General features: G+C 36.1%; 1 protein-coding gene across 6 annotated transcripts in view; it reads right to left on the bottom strand.

Moving 5' to 3' along the window:
• Nucleotides 1–5317: 5317 nt before the first annotated feature.
• Nucleotides 5318–17803, bottom strand: part of LOC145690936 (uncharacterized) — a 124389-nt gene continuing 111903 nt past the window's right edge. For all 6 annotated transcript variants that reach the window (XM_081766391.1, XM_081766394.1, XM_081766396.1 and 3 more), the window contains one exon: nucleotides 5318–14451. In XM_081766391.1, coding sequence (XP_081622517.1) covers nucleotides 6105–14451 — 8347 coding nt within the window. In that variant the 3' untranslated portion in view covers nucleotides 5318–6104. The remainder of the gene's footprint in view (nucleotides 14452–17803) is intronic.

The raw sequence follows: 17803 nt of genomic DNA, 5'->3' as shown, positions 1-17803 counted from the left end.
ATATCTATATATACAGAGTATCTCAAAAGTCCCCTGATATAAGGTACTAAAGTGAAGGATTTTTTTTTAAAAATCGGACGGGCCGTTTGGTCTGTACACTCTTTATGCGCCCAATGTTAAATGAAAATGCAACGTTGCCATTTGCCTGCATCCACAACAAAGTACCAGGTTATCATAAAATAAGTATCGCTGTTCAGAGAACTCTGCAGACGTAACCACTTCACAGAATGCAACCAAACTTGGTAGGAACATATTTGGGAACATGCAGAAGCGATTAGTATAGAAAACAAAATTAGTTCCAATTTTCGCCACCTGACGTAATTTGTGGCACAGTACAACGCCATGTAAGTGCAACGTGAAAAAAAAAAAAAACGATACACTGGTGATGCTAAATGATAAGAAAGGCTGTAATTATCTCTCCTGGTGCTTACTCACGCCTGCATGTGTTTCAGTGATACGGATTTGAGTGCCACTATGTGCCCGAAGTGAATTGATGGTGATCCGATGTTTGCTTCTTTTTTCTTCTCACACTTTTTGCCTTGTGTTTAAGGGCTCCCGAGTTTCATTTCCGATGAAGATACATGAGTCGGATCCCATGTTAACCTCTAGGTCCCGTTCTTAAAACGTCATCATTATCTTACACGGTACTAGTCACCACGCGTCTTCCTTGCCCAGGGCCTTCACGTGAAAGACCTGCCTATGGGCAGAAATCCATATCATCATCATCATCGCCCATAACACACCACTATACCACGGAGTTATTAATAGGAGTACAAATCAATGCCAGGTGTCACACTGGGAGCATAATTATGACCTTTCTTTAATTGAATATCAATACTATCAGTTGTCTTCCATACCACACTCACCGTACTTAACACTGAACAGAAACACAATAACTTCTGGACGCGAGATTTGACACTAATCTTTTCCTTTAATTTTGGAGGGAGCTTGCATTTTATGAGCATAGGAAAGACTAACATTTAACTTCGCTTTTGTACCCAATAATTTTAAAGGGACGCTTCACCTCAAAAGCCCCCTTCCTCGTAAATCCGCTGGTATTCAATGCCACGAGACCCCCAGGAGAGGTAATTACAGCCTTTCTTATCATTTACCATCACTAGTGTCGTCATTCTTCCACGCTACATATACTTGGTGTTGTACAGCGCCACAATTACCCCCTGGTGACGAAAATTGGAACTAATTTTATTTTCTACACCAATCTCTTCTGCATGTTCCCAAATGCACCCCTAGCAAGTTTGGTTGCATTCTGTCAAGTGGTTATGTCTCCAGAGTTCTCTGAACAGCGATACTTATTTTATAACCTGGTACATGAGGGCATGCTTGAAATGGGGGCTGTCCATCGACACGTTAGGATAAAACACAGTCACTTCATTCACTTATGTTGTGGTTCCAGGTAAATGGCAACGTTGCGTTTTCATTTAACATTGAGCGCATAAAGAGTGTACAGCCCAAACGGCTTGTTCGATTTAAAAAATCCCTTCACTTTAGATTGAAAACATATTTGGAGACGGTTTTCTCACTTACATTTTGTTTAACTATGATAATAACAGAGTTACCCTATGTCAGTGGATTTTTGAGACACCCTGTATATATATGTGTGTGTGTGTGTAAAGAGAAAAAAAGAAACAGAGTAACTTGAAAGTAAGAATTCCTGTAACTTAGACACAAACTTGAAGTTTTATTCAAAGGCTACAGAACTGATAAGCAAAACAAAAATGTACTGGGACACATTTAAAGTACATTAATAAAAGTTTTAAATCAAACTTACGACAATTATTTATGATGAAAAAGTAACCTAGATTAAATCTAAAGAGCAGTTTCTTTGACGACAAACACAATGATCACCTTAAATTGGAAGATACTCAGTCTAGTACGTTTTGTTTACTTCTGTGTGTAGAATAAATATGGTCCTGGCAACACCAATACAGTCTTTTAATATAACGTGGAAAGAAGTTATGCTGATAGGACAAAGGACTTAAAAGTAGTCAACTATCTTTATAATTTAATGCCTCAGGGTTATACTCTATAGGTCAGTCAGTTCCAACTGACTGCTGTGTGACGTAGGAGAAAAGCAGAGGAGGAGGAGGAAGGAATGACGTAGGATAAAAATTGGTTTAACCAAGAGTTTAGCGTCACTCTCAGCACTGAGGCTAAAAGTGGACCTACAACTTCAGGTGGAATCCCAACCACATGAACTCCCGCAGGGAATCGAATCTGGGTTTCCCGTGCCGAAATCGCATACACTAACCATATAGCCACAAGGGAGGTCAAGAAGAAAAAGCTGGCAGCGTGCATGAACAGCCATTGATCTATAAGTAATATGTGTGCTAAACCATTAACTACGTTCTCGATGTTCTTGTTCACTCGCCAGCTCCTGCCCCTCTCCTGAGAACTGTGACGTCAGAGAGCACTCTGCTGGAAATTAACTACCATGGAACTTAAGTGCTCCCCCACCATGCGCAATATGGCTTCCATAAGTGTCAACCATGATTTTTTCTCCGGTCAATCTACAATCATCAACTGGTCCGCCAACAGCAAATCTACCAGTTGGAGTGACCAAGAAAGACTAAAGCGTACGAATGATTATGAAAGAATTGTACAAACGGAGGAAACGAGAGAACCCCGACAAAACTCTCAGACATGATGTTGCCCGCCAGAAACTCATATGAGCTAGGATCTAATCAGGAAAACTCGCACCAGAGCCTCCTTAAAGTGAACGAATCTTTTTCATTACCAGTTTTAACCATGCAGAACATATTTTCCTTTTACATGCTACTCAATAAACTTTTCAGTATCTGAATGAAATCTACTTTTAAAGTTGTGGAAACTATGAAGAATATACACAACGTTACTAGTTTTAAAATAATCTAAGTAATTTCCGAAACAGTTTAGAACTTAGATTAATACTCCATTTACACTAAAATATAGTTTAGGAACATTAAGATCAAGTAGAGGGGAATTACAACATTTAGATGTCAAAAGAATCACTTAAATCTGGATTGAAGGTTCAGTTTTTTTTTTTTTTTTTTCCTAAAGAGTTAATTTGTAGTAACAAAGGATTCAATGCCAATGAAAAATAACTAGAGTTTGCTTCTTATGAGCATCCATTTAATTAGAAAACTATTTATGGAGACGCCATGTTGGTTCAGTAATGGTAGTCCACTTCTGAGCGCCCACGGTTTTTCTGGTTTAGAACTTGTGCTATTGAAGCAACAACAATTATCCTTCCACTATTCAAATACTTAGTACTGCTATGCACAGTAATAGCAATCGCTTCTTTTTTCTTCCTTTAAGTTGAAATAATTCATTCTAATTGATTGTATCCGGGATTCTCAAAGAAATCAAATGCTACGTTTCATGCAAAAATAGCGATTTTTCTTATACTAGTATATATTTAAGAAATGAATTTTGCCCTTAGACTCCAGCTCTAAGCAATATTTGTCTCAAACAAAACTCATACACTGTATTTAACAAAAATCGGAAAAAACATTCTGCATTGTACAAAGCTGAGGTAAGAGGGTAAATTTACGTGTACTCACGATAAATTTCAACTTCAAAGCAAGGAGGATTACTAGTAAACCTAAACAAAAATGTTATTGTACGTAAGTGTTTTTCATTACAATGTGTCTATGCGTAAACTTCCAAGTTCGGTTTAAATTTTTACCTTATTGTTGACCGATTACAACGGACAGAAAAATCGGAAGCCTATAAGAAAGCAACAGTGCAATTTCGTTTCGCAATTTAATTTGTGCAAGTGATTTTGCACGAAATTCTGTCAACGAATTCTCCAGTAGAGGAAGAGAACGATGGCTAGTTCTTTCTTCTCTGTTTGAAGGATGTATTAAAAACTGAGAATTAGAGAATTGGAATAAACGAATACGACTACGAGAAATACAAATGCAAAGACTGAAAATGATTGGCTACATCTCCAAGCTATTTACTTGCGCACACCACGTAATATTTCCCTGATATAAGGCTTACTGGTATCTAATAGCAAGAAGCCAGATCAACCGTATAATAGTATTTTTCCGCGATCTGTTTCCAACGTATGGGTTACAATTCATTAGTACTTATGATCACATTATTTTACATCCTTTTCACTCAATTAAAAAGTTTCAAATGTAATAAATCGTGCTGACACGTTTTTCAAAAGTATTAGGTTGGTTCATAAGTGTTTGCAGTTTTTTTTTATTTTCAGTGAAAATTTTGAATGAAAAATAAAATGTTGTAGCAATGCGTGTTACGTTATTTGATAGGGCATTATGTACTCTACAAAATAGTGTGTTCAGATTTTTTATGCTGATATACTTTGTTCTTTTCAGATCATTAAAATGGAGTGTCCAGGTGACAGAAAAGAGCATTTTCCGTACCTGCTGCTGTTTTGGGTTTAATCGAGGTGCCAAGGACACAGAAGTTGTTTGAGAAATTGGTGAAGTTTATGGGAAAAAGCGATGCCTCTTAGGACGGCTCAATATTGGTTTAAACAATTCAAAGATGGCAATTTCGACCCCAAAGACGTCCATCGCACAAACCGCCCCGTTGAGTTCGATGAGTAACGACAGAATCAGTTTATTTACGAAGATCCATTCCAAACAACACGGAAATTCGCAGAGATAATGGAGTGGTTCCACAGTATTACAGTGTCATCTTCACTCGATGGGAAAGGTTTAAAAGTTGGGCGCATGGGTTCTGCATTCTTTGACCAACAAAAACAAAAATCAACGCGCCACGATCGCCGCCGGTTTGCGTGCCCATCATCGGTCAACACGTTGACGCAAGTAGCGATTCCTGAAGTGAATTGTTACTGGGGACGGAAAATAGTGCTTGTACGCCAACATGAAGCCCCGCAAAGAATGGCTTAGTCCCTATAAGCGGGCAAAACATCATCTTCATCTAAGCGGGCAAAACGATATTATTTCTACCGTCGAGGCATTGAACAGCTTGTTGAACGTTGGGAGGAAACTGTACAGAGCAACGAAAAATACATTATTGATTGATTTGTTGTTCATTTCTTGTTTATTTTTTGTGGAAACCTAAACCTACGAAAAAACGCAAACACTTACGAGCCAACCCAATAACACATCGTGTTGACACGCTTTTGTTTCCTTATTACTAAATGTGGTGTTTTGTATTATCTATAGTAACGCTTTAGCTAAAATACACATAAAATAAAACGTGCAGCAACATACGAGAATAGTTTTACATAAACATCCACGTAAAAAAGGCAATGAATTGTACATCGTCCGTTATTTACACAACAATACTTCTCGAATTGAACATAAAACCTTTACATAAGTATGTAACAATTACTGTGTATTTTCAATTTCTTTTTCCTAGACTACAACTAATAATTTTGTCACGTAACAATTCTAATGCTATATCAACTGTTTTTTGTAAAACACTTAACAGATATTTTTCTCAACCATATAAAACAATATTGTTGATATAGCATTTTAACAGATATTTTTAACTGACGAATTCATATTTTTCGAATTTTCTTAAACTGTTCATTTAGTATGCATATATTTACATTATGAAATAATTTGAAGTTGTTTACAGCAGAACCCGCTAAAGCAACTAAATTAAAACAAGAGAAACAATTTATAATCTTAGAAACAGTTTTTGCTATGCAAGATACTACAGTCTAGGCAGTCAAATTGCACTCTCCAGGAAGTGCCAATTTCAGGAACTATCACCTCGTTATCAGGGTGGAAAATAAACAATGAAAAAAGAAAACAAAATACATTTAAATAAATGCCTTAGTATTATCACTATTCACACACTAAATGATTATATAATATTGAAACTGGAACTGGAAATTATTTTTACGGCCACGCATCAACTGAAGCCTTCATAAGGCATGTCACGATAAAGTGACTGACCATGTACAATAATGTCTCGCATACAGGCATTGACTTTATTTCATCTCGTCACACAACAAATTGTCGCTTAAGTCAACCCCCAACACCACTGAAATGGAAAAAACTTTCTCACATACGTGCTTTGGATTGATACGGTGGGTTAAACAAAAACAGAAACAAACAAACATACAAACAAAAAATTATTCAACATTTAATACGAAATTAACGTCGAAAACTGCGGCCACTCACAGCATAGGGATGCTTTTTCATTAATTTGGAGTATATTGGATTTTGGGCTTCCATTGACTTCCGCTTCAGAGAGCGTATCGATACACGCCTACCGCTATTAGCCGCAGGTATTTCTTCCAGGTTATCGATTGTTAAAGCTTCACCATGTTGTAACATGTGCTCTTCAAGTAATGCTTTCCACGAAAACTGCATTTCGCATTTTTCACAAGAGAAAAACTTTCTCACACAGCTAAGCCTTTTTTTGTGTTTATTTATGGGAAGCACTGCAGCTTCAATAGGAACATCACTGTTTAGCTGTAGAATAGGGATTTCACTAGCACTGACTGATTCTGTACTATTGGTGGTTTCCGAGATGCGAACAGCGGATTCATCGTCTCCGCAAGATTTATGAATATCACTGTCCCTAATAGGCAGAGATGGACAATCGGATGTTCTAACACTACTTTGCATCTGACTCTCATTCGACGGAAGATGTTCCTGGGATTCAGAATGGCACAACATATGATTGCGTAAGTTCCACTTCAAAGAAAACTCCTCACTGCACATGCCACAGACATACTTAAGATCTTGTTTCAACTTCTTCACTGGTGGAAAATCAGACGCTGAATTGGGTTGCTTTGAAAGATCAAGATAATTTTCACTTGCGTTTGAACACGAGTCATTCTTGCCAATTTGCACTTGAATATCCTGCCCTACGTTTTCATCTGCAGAAATATTTTCGGTATCACACTGTATGGATGTAACACTGTTTATCAAGTTATCACAAGAACTCAATTTATGGGACTTCACTGCAGATACGGAAGCTTTGTTTTCAACATAGTCTCCTAATGCAGTACAAGAAATATACGCACTGTCACAAGCGCCTTGGGTATCAGTACCAGTTCTTTCATTTAAGGTACCGGGACTTTCATTTTCTCCAGATAATTTATCAACACAGGCTTCTTTAATTTCGTCAGATTCGACTTGCTGAGAGTCAGTGTCTCTTGGGGGATGGCCTTCTGATTCAATCTTACTACTAAGTTTAGAATGAGTTACCATATGTACATCATACGCATTTTTACTTAGAAATGTTTGTACACACAAATCACACAAAAAAGATTTACTTGTACTTGCGTCGATCTCTGTAGAGCCTCCTTTGTGACATTTTATCTTACTTGAAGTAATTTCAATTTTCCTTTCTATCGTTGTTTCACTGTGATCTTCTTTACTTGCGTTAGTTAAATCATGTTTTTCACTTTCAACACAATTCTTTTCACTCCGTAATCCTTTCATTTCAGTTTGGGTTATTGATGTTTTTTCACTAGAATCGCTAGTACTCTCTCGCTCATCCGTTTGCGTTATTTTTGAATTTTCGTTAATTTCCACAGAGTCCAATTTCTTAGATTCAGTTTCCATCGTGGTGCCAATGCTGGTATTAGGTTCAGAATCTCGCACATTCCGTAATTTCTGTGTTTCAGCTTGTATTGCTGGATTTTCAATGCAGCCTTCAGTGTTTGCTCCATGTAATTCTTGTATTCCATTTTCCGTTGCTCTTGAACTTTCAATATTTTCCGAGCTCTTTGCTTTTCGCAGTTCAGTTTTAGATATTGCTGTGCTCTCTAGGCGTTCTCCAGAACCTTTTAAGTTACTTGAATCTTTCGGTGCATTGTCCACTAATTTTACGTTTTCACTTTCAGTAACTCCCACGTTCTCGGTACAACTTTCAGATCTTTTCGTATACATTAATTTCCCTGCTTCATTCTCCACTACTCCTGTATTTTTAGTGCTATCAAATGTGTTAGTATCACGTTTTGCAGTTTCAGTTTCTGTTGTTGCTTCTTTTTCAACAGGAGCATCAACAGGCATAGTATTTAATTCTTGTGTGTCCATCTTTGTTATCACTACCTTTTCCAGATAATCTTTAGGATTTTCTACTTTTCCCTCATTTTCTCCTTTGGTTTCATTAACAGTTTCATTTTCACACTGATGTTCAAAATTATTGGTGTTACATAAAATTTGTTTTTCAGTTTCCAACACTGCTGGCTCTTCACTGATATCAGACTTTTCTTTGCTGGTTGACCCGCCTTGAATATCCACTATTTCTTCCTCCTCTTCACTGTGATAATCTGAACTTTTTCTGTTGCTTAATTCTTGTGTTTCTGACACTAAAACATTTTCACAGCTATTTTCAGAACTTTTTATGTTATCTGGCCTTTCTCGAGATTTCACTATCGCCTCATTTTCATTGTTAAACTCCGGTGCTTTTGTGTTATTCAATTTTCGTGGTTCTGCTTCGAATACTGTTACCCTTTCCCTACCTTCAGAGCTTTCTACGTTATTTGGCACTTCTTCAATTTCCTTATTCTTAACGATACGTTTATACTCTTTTGCTGCCTTTTCACTGCTATCTACATAATTTTTCATATTATTTGACTTCCCTTTAATATCCACTACATGGTTCTCAGAACCTTTAGCAGTCAATTTTTTCGTTTCTGTTGTTCTTGTACTGTTGTCATCAGAACGATTTGTGCTATTCGGTTCTGTTTCAACTTTCATCATTGTTTCATTTTCATTGTTATGATCCAAATCATTTGTGTCGTTTATTTGTTCCGCTTCTGCCCTTTTACTACAATATTTAGAACGATCTATGTTATCCGGCCTTGTTTCAATTATTCCCTCCTTTTCATTTTCATGTTCAGAATCATTTGTGCTACTGAATTTATCTCTTTTTGATATGACTAGCATTTCACTGCAATCTTTAAAATGATCTGTGTTAGTCAATGCTGCTTCAGTTTCCAGTATTGTTTCGTTTTCATTGTTATGCTCTTCTGAGTTATTTATGTAATTTAATTGATGTATTTTTGATACTACTGTCCCCTCAGTATGACTTTTGTTATTCAGTTCTGCTTCAGTTTCCATTATTGTCTCACTTTTATGGTTATGTTCCGACTCATTTTTATTATTTAATTGATCTATTTCTGATAGTACTGCCCTCTCAGAATGATTTTTGTTATTCAGTTCTACTTCAGTTTCCATTACTGTCTTGTTTGGATTGTTATGTTCTGAGACATCTGTGTTACTTAATTGATCTGTTTCTGATATGACTGCCTCCTCAGAATACTTTTTGTTGTTCAATTCAAGTTCAGTTTCCATTATTGACTCGTTTTCGTTGTTATGTTCTGACTTATTTGCGGTACTTAATTGCTCTGTTTCTGATATTACTGTTCCCTCAGAATGATTTTTGTTATTCAGTTCTGCTTCAGTTTCTATTATTGACTTTTTATTGTTATGTTCTGAGACGTTTGTGTTACTTAATTGGTCTGTTTCTGATAGTATTGCTCTCTCAGAATGATCTTTGTTATTCAGTTCTACTTCAGTTTCCATTACTGTCTTGTCCTGATTGTTATGTTCTGAGACATTTGTGTTACTTAATTTATCTGTTTCTGATAGTACTGCACTCTCAGAATGATGTTTGTTATTCAATCCTACTTCAGTTTCCATTATTGATCTGTTTTTATTATGTTCCGAGACATTTGTGTTACTTAATTGATCTGTTTCTGATATTATTATCCGCTCAGAATGATTTCTGTTATTCAGTTCTACTTCAGTTTCCATTATCGTCTCGCTTTCAGTATGTTCTGTCTCTTCTGTGTTAGTTAACTGATCTGATACTGCCTGTTTGTTGCAACCTTCTGTATGATCTATGTTATTTGGCCCTGCTTTGGTTTCACTTATTGACATGTTTTTATTATGTTCAGTCTTATTTATGGTACTTAACTTATTTGTTTCTGGTGTTACTGCCCTTCTACTGCAATTTTCTAAATGGTTTATATTATCCACGCCTACTACAGTTTCCGTTGCTGTATCGTTTTCAATTCTGTGTTCTGAATCACTTGCAACACTTAATTTTTCAACTTGTGATATTGCTGCACCTTCACTGTAACCTAAAATTTCTACACATTTCGGCGTTTCTTTAGATTTTATTATGGACTCACTTTCATTTGGTTGCTCAGAATTTTCTATGTTACTCGGTACTTGTACTGATGTTTCTGATTTTCTTTTCATTCCACAAACATATTCAGACTGGTCCCTGTTACTGGACCTTTCAACTTCCGTTACTGGTTCATTTTCATTGTAAGATTCAGAGTGTTTTTCATTATTTAACCTTTGTGTCTCAGTTTTACTTGCTGCGCTTTCAATGCAGCCTTGAGGATGACTTTGTTTATCAGTTTCCGTATCACTACAGAGAACCATATTATCTGATGATATGCCAGGTCGTGGTGATTGTGTAAGAATACTGGCGTCGTTACTCTGTTTTTCATTAGCACGAGAATCACTTTTCGATGGAGTTTGAATTGTAGTTTCTTGTGTTCGCTGCCTTAACTTATACGGTGTTGCACAGTTCGAGAGTTCATCTACAACGACGGGAGATTTCATCTCGTTCTTTGCTGAGGCTATCCTTTGTTTTGAATCTCTCACGTCTAGGGAATCTTCACTCCTCGCAATTCTAAAATTAGTTATTTCCCCAGCTTCTGACATAGAGCCAATTTTGCGTCGTTTCAATGATAGGCGACTAATTTTGCGTCGCTTCAATGATAGGCTTTTTCTATGTCTTATTGAATCTGTACTACTTTGATTTGAACATGTTCCAATGTCATTAGACCTGACTTGTTCGTGCTTTCTTACATTCTCATCAGAACAAGATTCACTCTTTATTCTAGAAATACGACAATGTCTCAGTGACTTCTCTTCTAATGCTCTCTCATCAGTAGCTTTGCTTTGCGCTTCTAGAAGAACCGTAGTACATTCTTTGTTTATCAAAGATTCATGCAACTTCAGATCCTCCCTATTAGCTTTCGAATCATCCGCAGGATTACTTTTTGGGAAATTGCAATGGGTAAACAAATGTCTAGTAATATCTCGTTTTGTTTGAAAACTTTTATCACAAATACTACACACATAATTCTGGGTTGATTTTGAACGAGTTTCGACGTATACAGCAGAAACAGGTTCAGGGTTCATAGCTGCATCACTGAGGTTTGAAATTATCGTTTGTACATCGGCTGAGTCTGTAATTTCAGATACTGTGCTTTCGGGATTGTTCTCCACATACTTTTTACATGACAGATCTTTCTTACTTTTCCTCACAGAATTAGTTGATTTCTCAGTAGTTTTGCTTTTAACTTCAGCACTATGAGAAAGGTTTAACGTCTCTGCGTCTATCTGTCCGGAATGATTACATGGAGAACTGAACCTTCTTAGCTCGTATCTTTGTGAGAGATGTTCACTGAATTCAGATGAATTAGGTTTCGATTTCTCAGATATATTATTTGAGTCTGCAGATGTTGCTTGTCCGACGACGTCATTTGATTCTACAATTTCGGACGCTGTGACTCTCGAAATTTCTTCAAGATCCTTGTTACATATAAGGTCTTTTCTACTATTTGTTACAGAACCAGCTGGTTCCTTTATGTCTTTGCTAACTTCATCATCATGTGAAAGATTTTGCGTCTCTGAGACACACTGCCTGGCCTGATTACTTGCACGACCTGAGGTACTTGTAGAATTGTTCCTTCTTAGCTCATATCTTCGTGAGATACGTTCACTGAATCCACGAGATGAGCTAGGTTCAGACTCCTCTGATATATTATTCACGTGTCCAGTTGTCACTTGGACGAAATCGGTTGGTTCCACAACTCCGGATGCTGTGGCTCCCAGAGTTTGTTGTAGATTCTCATTACATATAAACTCTTCTCTTTTACCTTTCTCTACAGGCTTAGTTGATTTCTGCAAGTGAATATTCACTGCAGCACTATTTGAAAGATTCGGCGTCTCTGTACCTCTCTGTCTGGACTGGTTAAGTGGAGAAACCGAATACCTCCTTAACTTGTATCTTCGTGGCGTATGTTCACTGAGTTCTGGAGATAAACTAAGTTCAGACTTTTTAACTGTATTATTTAGGCTTGCAGATGTCATTTGGATGACATCGGTTGGTTCTACGAAATCGGGTGCTGTGACTCCAGATGATGGAGAATTCCTATTAGATAGAGGCTCTTCTTTGTTTCTTTTCCTTAAAGAATTAGTAGACTTGTTCGTCTCCTTGGTAATCTCAGCACAGGGAAAAAGATTCATCGTCTGTTCATCTTTCTGTCTGAACTGATCGCATGGAAGAACTCTCGAACGTGTCGAATTGTGCCTCCTGAGGACATATCTTTGTGGGGAATTTTCACTGAATATCGGAGATGAAAATTTTCTCTTATTCGTATCCTGTACTGGCTGCTCTTTATTAGATTCTTCGTCTGTTGATCCATCAAGATGACTTAACAAATGTTTCTGATACTCATGCTTGAAAGAAAACTTAAGTAAGCACGTATTACATACATATTTCTTGTGGACTTTCCTAGATTTTAGATTCTCGAATCCAAGTAACCCTGTATCATCAGATATTATACTGAAAGTAGAATTTAGTAAATCTAGTCTGTGGGAAGTTTCCTCTTCTAAACTATCACAGGACAAATTATATGATTGGTGGTGTGACGTGTGCCTTTCTAACTCTTCACGTGTTGGAAAACTACATTCACATTGAAGGCAAGAGTAACAACTGTCTCTACTCCCATTTGAAACTATTTTGGCTGCAGGAACACACAACAATGCTTGGCTAGGAGCATCTTCTGCTAACTGATCTGGTGACAGAATTTTTTCGTCATCTGGAGTGTGATGTCTTAGGAGGCATCTTTTAGTTTGAAGGAAATTATTTAAGTTTTTCGAATTTTTGTCTTCAGATTCTGATTCTTCTGATTCATTCAAGTGAGTCAGAAGATGGTTATTGTACTCATATTTAAAGGAAAATGGCTGCGAACAAGTTTCACAAAAGTATTGCTTCAACGAACTCCCTGGTCTGGAATTTTCGAAACCTAGGAGCCACTTCTCATCCGAAATTACATTAAAAGTAGTGTTTCTCAAGTCAAGCTTCCCATCATCTTCTGCTTCAAGAATATCGCTGCCTGTCAACTCTTCCATATGAATCTCAACGTGTTTTTCTAATTCCTCAAAGTCTGCAAATTTCTGACGACATTCAATGCAAGTAACACTCTGATCTCGCTCCTTTGGTGATCTATTAACTTCCTGACTACCCTCCGAAATAGTTTGAGGTGCTTGAACTTCATGTACGGTGATGTCATCTGAACATTTCTCTTGATAATTTGTCTTCTTATGTGACAGTATGTGACACTGCAACGGTGTTATTTTCTTGAACTGTTTATTACATTCGCCACAAGAATATGGAGCTATTTTGGAGTGGCAATCGATGTAGTGTTGTTTGATAGCTTTCACGCTTCCATACTGTCGATCACAAAATACGCAGCTTCTGGAACTCACTTCCGACAAATGATCATCAAAGTGATAAGAAATTTCTCTTCTATCAGAGAATTTTTCTTTACAGAAGACACACGTAAAATTGTCTATTCCATGACACTTTATATGTGCAATCAGTGTAATATCATCCCCAAATCTTAACGTACATACACTACATTTAAAATATGTATCACCTTCGCGACGGTGGAGTAATTTATGTTTTTCGTACTCATTGGCATGGCGGAAACTCTTTTCACATTCAGAGCAAACATGAGCTTTGGGTTGTGAATGCGTAGCAATATGCTCAGCCAATAAATACTTGCTCGAAAATACACAAGAACACAATAAACACTTGCCACCTTCTTTTTGCGGGACAACATTTACAGAGAATTCTTCACGTCTTAACCAGTCAGAGTGTCTACGACGTATATGAACTTCCAAGTTGTATTTTGACGGAAAACACTTGTCACAAGAAGCACATGTCAGAGACTTTCTCCTTTCGATGTGTATTTTCTGATGCGACGGTATCTGACAAGCAAACGAAAACGTTTCGTGACAGTCATTACACGAGTACGTGACTCCACTGTTCATTTCCAGATGCATGTCCAGTTTGTTCTCACTTTGGAAAACCATTCCGCAGTGCGCACAGGAGAAACTGTCAGGAGCCTCGTGGGCTTCGACGTGAGCTGTGTATTCGTCAAAGGTTTTGAAAGATTTACCACAAATTTCACATAGATTATTGTCAACATTATTTGTTCGAGCTAAATTTACGAGTTGTTCACTATTTTGCAGCGGATGCAATTTGTTTCTGTTGGACTTTCGTCTGTCTTGATCTTCCTTCTTAATCTTGACATCCAATTCACAATTTTGTTTTTCCACAATTTGACTCACTGTTGCACGACTCTTCCCATCTGCTTTGTTGGGTATAGTTAGCGGAACACTAATCCTGTCCACTTCAGTCTTCACATAAGCCATCTTAGAATTCTTCCTAATCAAAACCAAAAGAGAAAGACAACATAAATAACTAAAATGGATGTTTTCAAAGTAAATCAAAATGCACAAAAATTAAAGTATAATTACTGTTAACTCTGTACTTTTAGCAAATCAATGGAGAAACTAGAAGTTAATATGCACGGAAAACAAAAAATCAGAAGATTTCGTCAGTGGTAGAATAGATGAATACTTGCAAGGTTGCAAGGTTTCTAATATAAAATTGTGCTTTCTCGCCTTCTTGCGACTTAAAACTTTAAGGGTTACCGCCGCAGAAGTAAAAACCGCCAGTGGATCGTATAATGCCCAGAAATATTATCAGTATAATTTTAAAACAGGAAGCAAAATTTTAATCCATAAAATGCGCGACTCATATTTTGTAAAAAACGCAAAAAGTATTATCAGATCCAATGGTAAAGTTTAGATATGAAATTTAGAATATAAGGTTTAGAAATATATATAATCAAAGCAACATTCAGCTGATATTACATAAAGTCAAGCAACAAAAATATAACATGGAATTGGATATGCCAAATTTAATGATGTCATCTTGAATTTCCAAATCCGACCGGAAAACGAGTTAAAAAATGGTAATTTGAATCAAATTCGGAATGTACATAAGAAAATGAAGAACAATATTTTCTAGAATACATTCTTTGCCCTAAAATTACACATAAAATGTGATTTAAAAATCATTTTAATACAATGGATGTCATTACTTTAATATTTCTAAATTTGAGCAGCGTAATTTTCTCAAAATGTTAAATACTATGATAACTAAATGATGAAAACTATATAAAACGGTGAAAATTTTAACTTCAGTAACAGACTGGAATTGCAAATTTTAAAACCGACTATGGTAGTTTATTTATTTATTTAAATTAGAAACTTAGGAAAAAACGGTTTTCCGAAAAAGCTCTCTATCCTTCAAATAGTTTAGAAACCGACGAGAGCAGCTCCATATAAAGCATTTAATATTCAGTGTCGTTTTTGGGGCAAAGAAAACATAACGGAAAGAATTTGCGTAAGCGAAGTTCCTTACGTTCGATCGTATTTTCTAGATCCGAAGCAAAGATGATCATATTTCACTTAAAACTTCCAGCCAAACCACTTCCCAAAGTTTCACCACTTTATAGCATTCAGGATATAGTTAATTATCGTATTTAATTATCATCTACGACAGTTGAAGTAAATATTATAAGTTGTGGCAATGAAGTAGCCTAAATAGCTGGGAAGAGACTATAGCATTAGATACTATGTAATATAATACCTTCTTCAAACGTCATGGTGCTTTCAGATATATATATACAGGGTGAACCTCAAAGATGTGCACAAACTCTGGAAGGTAATTCGTGACATCAAAAGAAGACAAAAAGTCCTCTTACATATTGTCGAATTCTGCTTCGTGTAAGAGTGACAGGGTGCCAACTTGGAATCGAAAATCGAATCATGACAATTGGAACGGAATAGAAAGACGTGCACAGCGTATACGATGCGGAATTCGAGAACATCAAGAGGACTTCTTATCTTCTTTTGATGTTACGAATCACTTCTCGAAGTATGTGCACATCTTTCTGTGTCGTTCCAATTGCCAGTATTCGATTTTCGATTCCAAGTTGGTAACCCTGTCACTCTTACACGAAGCAGAATTCGACAATATGCAAGAGGACTTTATGTCTTCTTTTGATGACACGAATCCCTTCCGGAGTTTCTGCACATCTACCAGGTTCACCCGATATATATATATATATATATATATATATATATATATATATATATATATATATATATATATATAGACTTGCCGAATTACAATAATAGCGGCTGAATACCCACTTCAAAAATGAAGTTTTAAGGCTGATCTGAGAATGGATTGACTAGATTAATAGCAAACCGACAAAGTAAAAAACCCAGATTCGATAACACTCAAATTAAAGGTTTTCGCCCTTTGAATTTGATTGGATTCGCAGCAATAAAAGATAAGTTTAAAAAAAGTAATTTCTTTTTTTTTAATGTAATAGATTTCTTTTTTTAAAAAACAGAGTTTGAATATATCATAAAGGTTAGTGACTACAGGTTAGGTTATCAATAAGATGATTAATAAGTGAATGAGGTGAAACAACAAATAGAAAAGCACACAAGAGAGAAATCTAATAGTCATACAAAGTGGAAAACATAGAAAGAAGATGATGACCAAAAGTAAAGTAACATATTAACACATGTAGAATAAAAAAAAACGAAAAAAAAAAAAAAAACAGAACACACATAATACAACATAACACATAGTAACACCTTAAAATTTGAGTTAAGATATCGTAAAATCTTAATTGCTTTTATTTTTTGTTTGTTTGATTTTCTTTTGCTTTGTTTTGTTTTTGTTTGTCAATCCCTTGTCTGTGGTTGTCCCTGATCTTCCCTTCCCTTTCCTTTTTTTCCTCCCTTTTTCATTTACTTAAGAAACAAAGGATAAGAAAATAAAAAATAAAGGAACATCCGCAATGATGATACCTCGCCAGTTTTGAATCCTCAAGGAATGGCTGAGAGCGAGATATCATGTGCAACTGAGAAATGTGTTAGGATTATATTACGATTTCCGATTTATATGGCGTCGTATATTAAGACCACAACTGTCAGCTCAGAAAATCTTTCCACTACATTTCTAGCAGTTCTGAAGTGACAGACCGCTATGTACTTCAAAATTTAATTTTGCTTTTCTTTTACGAGTTGTTTAAAAAAAAAATATCCTTGTTAATTTGATATAGCACGAGTTTTATTTTAAACTCTCTTACATACGAGAACGAGACATGAACCAATCCCTCTAAGAAAATGAAAATTCTCTCCAACAGATTTTGCGTGTGCTACTTTGCTATCTATAAAGCTGTAATATCAAGCATAGAGCGTACGAATCGGAAAGTCATGCCCCCTCTTTGCCATACATGTCGACATTATATTTTACTACTTGAAAGGAACAACTATCTACTTTAAAAATAAAATATTTTTTTTTAGAACTTCAGAGGTGTTTCTAAAATAATTAGAATAAATCATAGAGAAACACACAGTGGTTAACAATTTGAAATCAAAGTTTCGCTCAGAAACATATATGAAATGTAAAGAGTGAAAATATCCGATCTCTATATTGACAAAAACAAGTATCTTACGTTATACTAGTTGCAATCAAATGCTCACTCTCTCATCTTCTAGGAAAGTTTCTTAGTGCATTATAGTAGCTGGAACAAAGACATTCGAAAGTGAGCCTGGAAAACGAACTACTTACCACGAAATTCAACGAAGCCTTTCTATAAATAGTTCTTAAGTTGGAAAGGGAAAAAAAATCGTAAAAAATGCAAGAA

Source organism: Thermobia domestica, chromosome 7 (assembly GCF_964235325.1).
Source record: "Thermobia domestica chromosome 7, izTheDome1.hap1.1, whole genome shotgun sequence".
NCBI classification, from domain to species: domain Eukaryota; kingdom Metazoa; phylum Arthropoda; class Insecta; order Zygentoma; family Lepismatidae; genus Thermobia; species Thermobia domestica.
The sequence above is the reverse complement of the archived record's forward strand: the minus strand, read 5'-3'. Positions and strand labels throughout refer to the sequence as shown.